Raw genomic sequence first — 12,483 nt, 5'->3', positions numbered from 1 at the left:
CTTCACAGAAAGCAGGAGCAAATGCTACAGCTAAAATATACACACATTAGAAGCTACTGCTGGACTCCTGGCACAGTTTGAACATCTCTGGAAAAATCTAACTAACATTTCATTTTTCAGAAAAATCTGATAGAAAAATTCAGATACGTTTGTGCCATATTTATCATATAAAACTATTGGGGGGATTTATGCTTTTGGCAAGTAAAAGAAACTAGAAAAGAAAAATATTTTTGAATAGGCTACACGTACTAAATGGAAAAAAACCCCTCCACTATAAATCTTAAAACAAGTTAGCCATCATCAACCACCTCATCCATTCATCTTTCCCTGTATCCCTCTTTAAGTGTGTCTGGCTACATTCTACTTATTAACCACAATATATTCCCACTGCCTTCGTGACATTTTGCCATTGAAGGAAGTGCTAATCAGCTGGAGACTCTGCTACTATTGCATGCAGCCGACAAGTTTCATAAAACTCACAGAGTGCAACAGACAGCCAACGATTTAAGCAAAATGGAAACAGGCCTGTCCACTACCAAGTGAGACATACTTCTGCCTGCATGTCTGCGATCCAAGAGCTCACTGTTTGGCAAACAGCAGCCAAGTTCTTATTTCACCAGCCACAGGGCTGGAATCAATAATTCTGTTACTTTTGAAACAAGCTGTAACTAGCTTTTGATGTTTATATTGTACCTCAAGGAGGTAAATGGGGAAATTGTTCACACCTTTTGTAGTGCTATTGTATTTCTAGAGATTTTTAAATATTAATTTTTGCAGGAAAATATGTTTCTGTAGGGAATGCAAAACCATAAAGCAAATACGAATGTCACTGAGCTAACACTTGAAATGGATCATCTTGGTTACTGAATCACAAGAAACTGCCATTCAATGCAGTAGGACAGCAACGTATTAATGTATATAGAAATGGGTACACCATAAAGAGCTACCATGACCCTCATCAGTTTATTTGGTGTAAAAATACTAAATATTTCTGGAAGAATCAAAATTACTTAATTTGCAGTAGTGATCCTTAAGTGAGTAAACAGGTTGGCTTGAGAGGCTATGTTCACATATATCATACATAAATCTTAAGAGTATGATTTACAAAGCATACTCTTAATACACTTTATTTTTCTATCAAGTACACATATTATGAATTCATCTTCTCTTGCAGTTAATGAATTAGAAATTAGTAAATTTAAACATTTGAATCCAACAGAGCATTATGTGTCTTATAAACTTCAGGTGATACACTGAGGTCTGCAACATACTTACAGCCACGTGGTCATCACTAACTCCTCACAAGTCATTTGTTATTGCTCATATTTGATATTTTTTTTAAGAGAAACAGAGGTTTGTAAACGATTATACTAGAAGAAAATGCCCTATTGTAACATAAACTATTTACTAAGAAACACATCAGAAATTTTAAGTATAATCACTTGACTCTCCTGAATTAATTTTAAAATGTTTATTTACCAAAATATGTATTATTTCTTCAGGTTTTTTATCATCTACAGGAATCCCATTGACTTCCCTGAGTTCATCACCAACATGAATAAGACCTACAGAAGGCAAAAATGAGTTGTTAAACGGTAGTCACGTATAACACTGTCCCCATAGATAAGCTTGAGACTGTTGATTTATTCACTTCCCTTCCTTCCTCCCAAAAATTAGTATGATTCCTCTATGACCTTTCCAGACTTCTATGCAGATGTTTGAAAAACACCCGTGCCAATTCTTTTTCTACTCATACTACTTGTTGCTACAGAGCTGCAAGTACTGCAAAGATGACTTAAGATGTGAGTGCTAATTTGTGGTACAAATGTTTCCTAAATTAATGATATTTATACAGATTTACTCCACTATCCCACTCAGGCTCTCCTAAATGAAAAGAGATATATTAGGAGTATAATACAGGATCTCCTGCTTGAGTTCTTGAAGATTTTGAGGACCTGAAGATAAACACTGGATCCAGAGGTGGTATTTTGATAATTACTTCAAAAGGGTGCACTAATATAAATAATGCAGCCATCCTGAGTTCCTCCATCAGAGGTTGTAATATTCGCTTGTCACAACACTTCTAAAAGGAATTCTTCAACAGAAAACAAACCATGATAAATCTCCAAACAAGCAAACAACACCCCAAAAAACCCACCAACTTTCTCCATCTTCTAACTCAGACACCTAATTGCGAGAGAATTCAGGAAAAAAAATCTGCACAAATACTTTCACCAGTATCACTTTGAAAAATTATCCAAGTCTCAAATTCTTTTGATAGCGATGTATTTAATGGGAACAAAATAATCCCATTTTACCACACCTTCTACATTTTATAACTGGAATGGCTTGTGCCAAGAAGCAACATCTTACCACTTCTATCTGCAGCTCCTCCACGCATTATCCTTGCCACCACAATTGCACCAGTATGTTCATCCCTCTTAATCGTAGCCCCCTTTAAAAGAAAAAGGTTGCTCGGTTAGCTCAATCATAATTTAAACTCCCTGCAGTGAAAAATACTTGCTATGCAAAAATGCAAAAAGTTGATACAATATCTATGCATGAATAAGCCATAAATGATACTCACTCATGTAAAGAATTACAAAATATGTTGCTCTGTTACCAACCTATTAAAATGTGTCCATTCTTTATTTTAGTGGTGAATTCATTATGCAAACTGTTTTTAAAAAGCACAAATGATATAAAAAGTTCACTTATCAATTCAATGTTAACTGTAACTGTAGGCTATTTGAGTCTGCTAAAATTGTGCTAAACTATTGCTGAGAAGTGACAAGCTGTGCCTGTAGTAAGGGGCTTCTTACCTACTATGGTTACAAAATGTTTGTCTGTGCTCCTAATAGTTGACTTCACAGTCAGAACTGCCCATGCAGGACACCAGAGCGTGGAACTGCTGTTTAACAGGCAGTGGCACTTCTTTGAAGCACAGCAGAGGCTGTGAAGTGAACAGATAGTGGCCCTACTCTGCAGGGCAGAATCTCCAGAATGAAGCAGATGATTGTGGCTGTAGAAGTCATACTGTATAATCACTTCCAAGACGGTTACCTGATCTAGGTTTTTCAAAAGCAACACCAAAAAAGCACCTGGCCACCAGTTTTGTATCTGCACATGATCACTTGCCATGTTAATGTAGTCAGCAACAGCTCTAACATTATTCATCAACAAATGTTTATAATGAATTCACTGATTAGTACTACTTGAACTCTGAGCACAGCAGTCCTATGTGTACACTGCCATCACTGATCAGCATTTCTTCCATCAAAGGAGGGTTATGATCGAAATAAGGCGAACAAGTATTTCAAGTTCTTTGACTAAATAAACTGCTTTTCTACGTAGCTTTCTATATTTGATTAAACATGGGTATTACATCTAGAATTATTTCATTTTTAAAGTATTTCATGAACATAAAGCTGAAATATGTACAAGTAATGGGGATGACATCTTACTACAGTTAACACTTTTACCAACTGTAAAAAGAAAATCTTCCTTCCCCTCTGCCTCTAAGATGTAAACATGACACACTACATGAAAAATGGGAGACCAATTTATTCTTAATATACGCAAGCTGCATTTACTGCAAATAGGAAAAAACTGCCTCAGAAAAGTTGATATCGTCACTAAATCATTATCTTTTGTTGAAGCTTTACAAATAGCCAACACTTCAAAGCAACGTTTACACGCCAACTCTGTGCATTTTATTTTACATCCAAAGTTGTTTTGTATGAAATTTCATCAGTAAGCAAAGTAATCCTGCAATTTGTCAAGCTTATTCTTATGCCCTGCATATAGTGTTGGTATTTGTAGGCATTTGTTTGTATGCCTTACTATGATCTCCATTTTCAATTAGATGGCGCTTTAGAAAAAGTAAGATGTGGCTGCAGCTATTCTCACTGTAAAAATTCATTATTAGACTTTGAGTAAAACGAATGGAGCAGTATTATGAATGTATAAACACAGCATTAGCCCCACTAGCCTATGCCTCAATATTAAGCTCTGACTTTGCAGCAACAGCAATTAATTTAGTTTATTATTAAAAGCCTGTAAAGCTGCACCTGTTCAAATCTACATTTTTCTTTTTATTATATCCATCAAAAAGAAAAGAGCATTAGGATGCAACAACCAAATGTAAACAGAACTTCTACACTATATTGTCCACACAAAGCAGAGGCTCCCTCATTCATCAGTTAAAAAGCACTGAACAGAGACTCCACACTATTCTCTTGGAAGTTGATACTGTTAAACTTCATCTGTGTTTAACTTCAACTATGTACCTGTGTAAAAAGTTGATTTCCCTCCTGTTTATAAACCCCTTTTAAATGAGGGAAAACTGCAGTGAGATCTCCCCACAGTCTTCTCTGCTCCAGGTTGAAAAAGTCCAGCTCTGTCAGCCTGTCTTCATAGGAGAGGTGCTCCAGGCCTTAGAACACCTCTGCAGCCCTCCTCTGGAGAATATACTGACACAGATTGACTGATTTGAAAGATGTCCCAGTAAAAGTAAAAGGTAATTTGGGATTTTCAAACCAAGCACAAAATCAAGCCAGAAATTATTTAATCCTGACTACATAACTGTTAAGATTCCTTTACGGCAATCTCAAAGTGAATGGTTAGACCCATTGCACTGCCTGAGTTCTTGTATGTTTGCTGTACCTACAGAACTGAAAGAAAAAAGGGAGTTGTTTAACCTCCTCTTCACTCCAAATTTGGAATACTTAAAAAGAAATCACCAAACAAATGGATTTCTTGTTGAGCACTTGAAGAGTTGTTATTTTGAAAAAGCAGCTTCCATTATGCTGCTGCCAGGCCTACTTAAATTATGAGGTATATATAATCTGGCAGGAATTTCTCCTTATGAGATGTTCAGCCCCAGTACTTGCAGTTACATATGCAGTGCAGCTCCTCATTTAGAGCTTCAGAAATGGAAGAAGGTTAGGCTGGACCTTGAGAGCTGGAAAATATTTTCAGCGTTGCTTGCCAAAAGTGTAAGTTACCCTAAATGAGACATATACAGATGTAATAGCATAGCTCAGTTTAAAATACTTTTAAAAGGAAAAATAAGGAGTTAGGGAGCCGTATGGTGATCAGACTGAGAAAACGTTTAAAGGTATACTATGCAAAAGCACTAAAAATAATACAAGGTCCTTCAGCAGGGAAGATTGTTTTTAATGTAGAAGCACTGATCGATGAGCATCACTCAGGAGTTTCACAAACGTGAGCTTTAACAATTAAGCCATTTATCTGATGGTTCCAGAATAGAAGCCTCTATTTTTCAAGAAAAAAAAAAGACTACTCTACAAAGTAACTTACTAATAAAAGAGTATGAAGTATCAGGTTTTTTTGCATACTTTTCTGTTAAACAAAAACGTATGCAGATGTTGAGTGTAAAGAAGTACTTCAATAAGGTCTATTTTAATTCATTCTTCATTTAGAATGTAAATGAAGACATCAGTTACCCACCTGATAGTGCACACTTATTTAAAAGTTGATGCGCATGAACACTGGACTATGCACACGAAGGCTGTCCCTGCACCCAAACTAATATTACCTATAACATGACTGGGTTGATTCAATAACAAGAACTGAACTGTAGGGGCTTAGAGGAAAAGGCACAGAGGAAAAGCTGGGGAATTTGCATCAAACATGTATGCGATAATTTCTAATCACTACAGTTTGTTTCACTCAAGTTCAGCTATGGAAATCAGATATCTAGCTCAAGCTAGGTGTCAAGGCTATTGCTATAGTTAATGAAAACAAATAGGCAGCTCCAAAGAATGAATTAATCATTCCTTCATTAGGACATGTATCTTAAATAGAAGGAATGATTTATTCTCTGAAACTGACTGTTTTTCTCTTGACTGTAGAATATAGTCCTAGAGAAGTGGACTTTGGCGTAAGTAAAAATCTTCCACACTAGCTGACAAAAAGCCTAATTGCAATCTGGTGATTTTTGGACAATCTCTGGGAAAAAAGATATATCTACTTCTCTATATATAAGATTCTGAGAGATTCTAAAATTACTTTGTTCAGACAAAACCTCCTAACACACGATCTCACCTCACCTCTCACAAAAGAAGTGAAGAAAAGTTAAGCAATGACTTCTGACCTGAAGAAATCTGGCAAACGCAAGGCCCTCCCACAAAACCTGTTTCCCTCTCTTGTGAGATGATTACTTCGGGGGACTCAGTCTTCATTAATATGTGATTAACACTGGTGGGTTGCTAAACTCAGAGAAAAGCACAGAGGAAATGTGGTTCGGCTTTACATAAAAAGGTCACTAGATGTACTCCAAAGAAGTTCAAAGCGTGCCTAATTCACTTCACAGAGCACTGCTGAAAGTAATCCAAAGGAGATATTCAAAGTCAAGAACTTCCAGGACTTGCAGCTGATGTAAAGCTTACTCCATTGCAGAAAAACAATCTCTGCAACTTGCTTACAAACAGAGAATGAGAATGTATCCGAGGTGAAAGTAAGTTCAAAGAGCTCAGTATCTCCTAATCAAGAAATCAGGTAATTTCCATCCCAGAAAAAATATTGTATGGTCGCACTCAAGTTCAGCAGCAAGAATTCTGATATATTTATGCAAGTGAAAGTTGCCTTCATGACTGGAAAAGTGTGACTAGCTAAATTGAAGAAGCAGAGACTCATTGATCTGTACTCAGCCAGGAATGCGCAAGACTTCAAAACAAGCTCTGAAGGAAAAGCAATTAAAAATAGCAATTAAATAGAAAACAAAATTTTAAATAGTCTAATAAGGGCATATCATGGCATATCCATTCTTTAGTAAAGCAACTACAGGAAACATAAATGCAGTGGTTCTAATACACCTAGTAAAAACCTGTATTCAATTATTCTGCCATGCCATATTCTGTTAAAACCTTAATCGCAACATATTGCTTCTCACCCATACTTAAGAAAAAAATAATAATCTGGTGAAGACCAAAACAACAAACAAGTTTGGTATGTATTGTATGTAACGCTATCAAAACAATAAATGAGCATAAATCTGCATCACATAAATTAGCATCAGACATCAACATTAATATAAAAATGGAACGAAGGGGAATTATTGAAGAGGAGGAGGAGGACAGTATCCTCTTAGAAGTCTTCTTGGAGAATAAGGACATGTAAAACAGAACTCACCACAAGCTGTTCTCCAACAAAAATAAAACAGCAAGATAGGTTAGGGATTTGGAGAGTTCAGAAGTGCTCCTTTCTCATGCAGTTAATGTTCAACTTTAGAAACATTAACTGAAAGGAAGCTTTAGAAGTCGTTCAGGCCAGCTTCCTGCAAACCTCCTGCTCAGAGCAGGACTACTACTGTCAATGCAAGATGAGGTCAGCCATTGCCTTATGACAACAGGCTGAAGATGCTACAAAGTCTCTGGCCAGCCTCCTCCAGTGCTGCATTTCCCACTGAAAGAAATTTAGGAATTTTTCGTAATACTCAGTAAACATCCCAGGGATGCATCTTGTGGTCACTGCCTCATGTCCTGGCATCTTTCACAGGTAAGAAGAGTTTGGCTCTAATGCTCTCGAATACTTCTTACTCTCAAGTAGCTGTGGGCTACAATTAGCTTCTTTCTACAGACATAACAAAGTAGAAGTTACGGATGCCATTACAAGGCTGTTATCATGTTAACATGAGAATAGAGGATATCTGATAAGAGAGGAACTGAGCTCTCCCATGTGCTCATTCCATATTGTATTTTCTGATTTCTTCACATCTTTCAGAATAAATATTCTGACACTAAAGCAAGTTTATTATTATTCAAATAATTTCTTAGATAAAAAAAATGCTTGAAGTTATTGAAGCTATGATTTAAATATTTTGAGGGGAAAGAAAAAAAAAAAAGATGTTTAAAATGTTAAAAAAACAAAAATGTTTAAAAAACAAAAACTTTCCATATGGTCAAACTTTTAATTATGTCCACGGGCATCCACAGTCAATCAAAAATAAAACTTTTTTCTTTTTTACTGATGCCAGAAATCCATCAGGTATGATGGTAAGATCTACTGACATGCTATCCCTGTATATCTAACAGAGAAATCACTGTCTGTATCATTTCAAGAGCAGAATTGTGGCTTTCTCAAAGTAATTTTGCAGGTATCTCTTCAAGATTGCAATCCATTGAAACAAATACCCAGTATAATACAAAGCAAAGCCCTTCTGATTTGCAGGAAACAAGAACACAGGTAAATTTTATTCAAGATTACTCCCACACTACAGCAAATAAAAACAACCAAATAAGTAGAACATTTTAATATACTTGTAATACAATCTAGTTTTAGTCCTTGCATTTTTCCAGATATCCCCTTGAAGATATTAACTTTCTAGTATTCATAATCCAAAGTACAACAACAGACATCTTAAATTTGCCCAGATTTCAATTCAAGCATTTTAAAATATGTTTTTATGCTTTCCTTTCAGTGTATCAAAAGGTCATTTATTTTTATTTTTATTTTTTTAAACACAGGCACAGTTCATAACCAAGGTCAAGATTTCTTTGGGGATTCATTCTCCCTCTCTCATTTTGAAACAAGTTCATGATTCAAATTCAAGAGAAAGGATGAATATATTACATATACAAGGGCTCAGGCTGGCCCACATCTATATAATGCTAAAACACCATGAATGAGCAAATTCTTACTATTCATTTCACGTACTTTACTGTAACTTTACTATAACTGAGAATGGAATTCACAAGTATACTACTGAATGTCATGAATAAATGTGAGCAATGTCCATTCACATTAATAATGTTATAACTCATTTATAAAGTGAACGCTCTGCACGCACAGAAAAAAAAAACAACAATACAGAGGAAAACTTACCAATGGTTCCCTGTTTTTGACAAGTCTGATTATTTTAACTGAATCTTCTTCCTCATCAATATCATCAGGCATGGGAGGCAAGACAGGATCGTAGTTCTTCTGAGCAACAGTATCATGTACAGAGAGCAAAGCCTGGAAATATTAGGAGTCATGTTATCTGGCATCAGAAAAGTTCATGAAAGACAAAGCAGAGGCTACTATTTATAGCCTGACTCAATCAGCATGATGCAAATAGATTGAATATAATTTTTCTATATAATTTTAACATATATAAATGGTGATGAAACAATTCCATAGGCTATACCTTTTCATACACACAACATATGCATCTAGTAAACCATGGATGCAGTTATACACATGAAAATATTGACTGCTTTGCACATTAGCTGAAATTACAATTATTATGGCTAGGAAAAAAAATAAGTTGCCTAAAGTAAGAAAGAACATCATTCCACTCCTCCTCAATAGAAGTTTCTTCAGTATACTAAGCAGTCCTATGAATCAAATACGCAAAATAAGCATCTTCCAGTACATCTATTCAAGGTGCATGACATTAAGCTATTGCCATTCCCTTCAGAGGAACTCTGGAAGCTGACTTAGTTACTGGATCCCTTTCATGCTTACTCCCTTTCATACGTGCTCCAAATTATCCTAGGAATGTTTAATTTATTGTGGAATTCACGACCGAGATTGAGGAACGCAGTGCTCAAACGATTTGGCTTACCAACCACCTGTCACGTCTTGCCTCCTTTCCTTCTCTTTGTAGTTTCTCCAGTTCATGCATGGATTGGCCAATAGATTTATTAAACTTTGTTGTGACAAAAGGCTCAATCTTAACAACAAAATAATTTATGACCCTCCCAGAAACCCTGAAGTCTTGAAATCAAAGGAAGTTAGAAAGTTCATTCTCCTAGGGCTTAAAAAAATCTCTGTTATAATCCAAAATTCATTTCTCTTCCTAGATTCAGAGCTCTTTAAGTTCTTTTCCATTTCAAAAAGCCTACAGGATCTGTAACATCTCTTAAACAGGTGAAAAATGGTTATATAATGCTTTTTCTTCTGAAATGGAAACTATGCAATACAGTGGGAATCACAGCAACTGCCACACTTAGAATTGTAGCTACTGCTTTCAGTTGCTCCTGTTTTCAAGTATTTGCCCATCAGAACCTGAATATTTTACATTTTGATCTGACATTTTTCCCCAAAGAATCAATATTACTAAAGTTATAGTCAGAAACCAAAAGTTATTTGAACAGTGATAACCTTACCTACCATAAAAATGAAGTGTTTTGGAAAATGTTGTGATGTTTAAGATTATGTAGAACAGGTCAACCTTGATGACATGGATGACAGGAAAAACTATCACATCAGTGACTGTTACAATGAATCTAAAGGAATAATTATAATAATAAAGAAGAAACACCTTAATAAATAAGAACAGAAAACGGCCACATTTCTTTGATGCTAGTTTACTTGCTATAAAGATAACATCTTTACTGAATATATAAATCATATGAAATACTACGTTCTCAAGGATAATGCAAACTTTAAAAAGCAGACTACGCCTCCCTTGTGCTATTCCAGGACTTTTTTTCTGACTAAAGGAGATTGTGAACAACTTCCACACAATGCTACATGCTATCCTGACACAAGCGGATGAGAAAGAGTGCACGGCAACCCTGAAATTCTGCAGTTTCAATGTGAAGTCAAGTCTTCGGCACAATAAACAGAAGGCCTGCTTCATGAGAATTTGCTATTATTGTTTTACTGATTTCTATTCATGTTGTATAATTTGATAAAAACATTTCAACGCTGTAGCTATATATTTCTATTTTTCCTTCCAAGATACAGTTATCAACTTGAACTGTGTACCAGTGCTACCTACTAGCTCTCTCTCACAGATCAGTTTTCCTTCAGGTCTCACCTAAAAACCTCTGGCTAGCAATTATGGTTCCTTGTGGAAATGTGTACTGTGAAGCATTACAGTTGTAAAGTCCATGCAATCACATGCAGTGTTCTGACGATGTATGTGAAACATCAAAGAAACACTAAAACAAAAGTAGCGTTTGCTTCTACTTTGAGCTACTTATAGTTAAGACTTCTAAAACTTCTACTCTGCAACTACATTTTTCCATATAAAACTAGGGCACATTCACAGACTGGTTCAGCTTAATGAGGTTCTATATTACAGTTTAAAATCAATCAAGCAGATAGAGAAAACAGAGGAAACTAATCTAAAGTACCATTTCCATAGTAAAAGGCAGTGACTTATAACATGCTCAAAAGAAACTACCCTTGACAACAAAACTTGAAAACCAGGCTCCATCCAATACCAAACAGAACAGTGCTATCAGTGTTAATAAGATGCTTCCCTGCTTTGACTGCTAGACCATACCCTCGGACACAGCATGCAAAAGAGCCACACAGCACAAGTATTACAATCCAACGCCAATCCATGTCTGATCCTTATGAAGCTTTTTCTTCACTCACAGCTGGAACTAATCAGCAACTTCCCTCCTTCTTCTGAAAAACATACTGATCCACATTGTACCATACTTTCCCCCAAACTCTGCCGTTATTTTATCTCAAAGCAAAGATGCATTCTTCAGGTAGGAGTATGAAGGCCAGAAAATATATGCTTTTTCTCAATCAAGTTTCCAGAAGGGCTTCTGTCATCACAAACATTTTCATGCCGTACCCCTGAAAACACTAAATTTCTTCCCTGCTCATCTTCCATCTCTTCTTTTAACACACTATTCTCTGTCCACAGTAGTTGCTCCTGAATAGTTGTAGAGACATTGCACAACGATTAATCTGCAAGTAAAACTTTGTAAAGTTGTTTTGATTTCACTTAATGTTTCAACCAAAGATGATCAGCGTACGTCCTCAGGAGAACTTCCACATGTTTCATACACATGAAAAAACAACTGTACTCAGAGCAAACAGCCATTTCCTCAGCAGCTTCTTGGGACTGTGTGTTTAATAAAATGTATGCTTAGTCCAAAAAATTATGCATCAGACTAGGCTATATAAAAAAGCAAACAAATTACAGCCGCCAAGAAATAAGCCTTGGATTAGATCCTGAAGAAGATTTACACAGAGTAATTGTGTAGTAAATTCATGAGGCAGTGTGAAGCCAGAAATGTTCCCTTTTTTGTACATAAGAAGCGATTAACTTATTCACTGCAGTTTTACACTGCATGATATTCAGGTTTGCCCAGGACAAAAAACTGTAGAAAGTGCAGATGATTTTGTTGTTGTTTTTGTTTACAAATGCACAGCTCTTCAGAACTATGCACAATGACTGAAGATCAGGGTCATGCATATTTAAGCACCACTGGAAAAAAAGATTTTATTTCAGCTCTAAGTCCTATGCTTATGATTCACTAATGTAAACACGGTCCATATTTAGAACTTGAAAGAAGGTATGATTCAAACTCCTGCACTACCTAAATATAAATATTGATGTTCAGCTAAATTCTTAGACATGATCTAGCTGGAAATGAATACTTTCATCAGACCTCTGAAATGTCTAATAACTGGTCCTGTATTTTTCATATTACAACTATCACTGGTCATTTCACAGTTTATAAATTGAAATCTTACACTATCAACTTACACAAAGAAAATCTGACA

At 35.8% G+C, this 12,483-nt stretch overlaps 1 protein-coding gene across 4 annotated transcripts in view; it reads right to left on the bottom strand.

Moving 5' to 3' along the window:
- The window catches only part of MPP7 (MAGUK p55 scaffold protein 7), a 141,594-nt gene that overhangs the window by 32,830 nt on the left and 96,281 nt on the right, over positions 1-12,483 (bottom strand). For all 4 annotated transcript variants that reach the window (XM_085227186.1, XM_085227183.1, XM_085227182.1 and 1 more), the window contains 3 exons: positions 8,848-8,979; positions 2,374-2,455; positions 1,480-1,565 (listed from right to left, as the gene is read on the bottom strand). In XM_085227186.1, coding sequence (XP_085083312.1) covers positions 1,480-1,565; positions 2,374-2,455; positions 8,848-8,979 — 300 coding nt within the window. The remainder of the gene's footprint in view (positions 1-1,479; positions 1,566-2,373; positions 2,456-8,847; positions 8,980-12,483) is intronic.

This window comes from Meleagris gallopavo, chromosome 6, assembly GCF_905368555.1.
Source record: "Meleagris gallopavo chromosome 6, MGAL_WU_HG_1.1, whole genome shotgun sequence".
Taxonomy (NCBI): domain Eukaryota; kingdom Metazoa; phylum Chordata; class Aves; order Galliformes; family Phasianidae; genus Meleagris; species Meleagris gallopavo.
The sequence above is the reverse complement of the archived record's forward strand: the minus strand, read 5'-3'. Positions and strand labels throughout refer to the sequence as shown.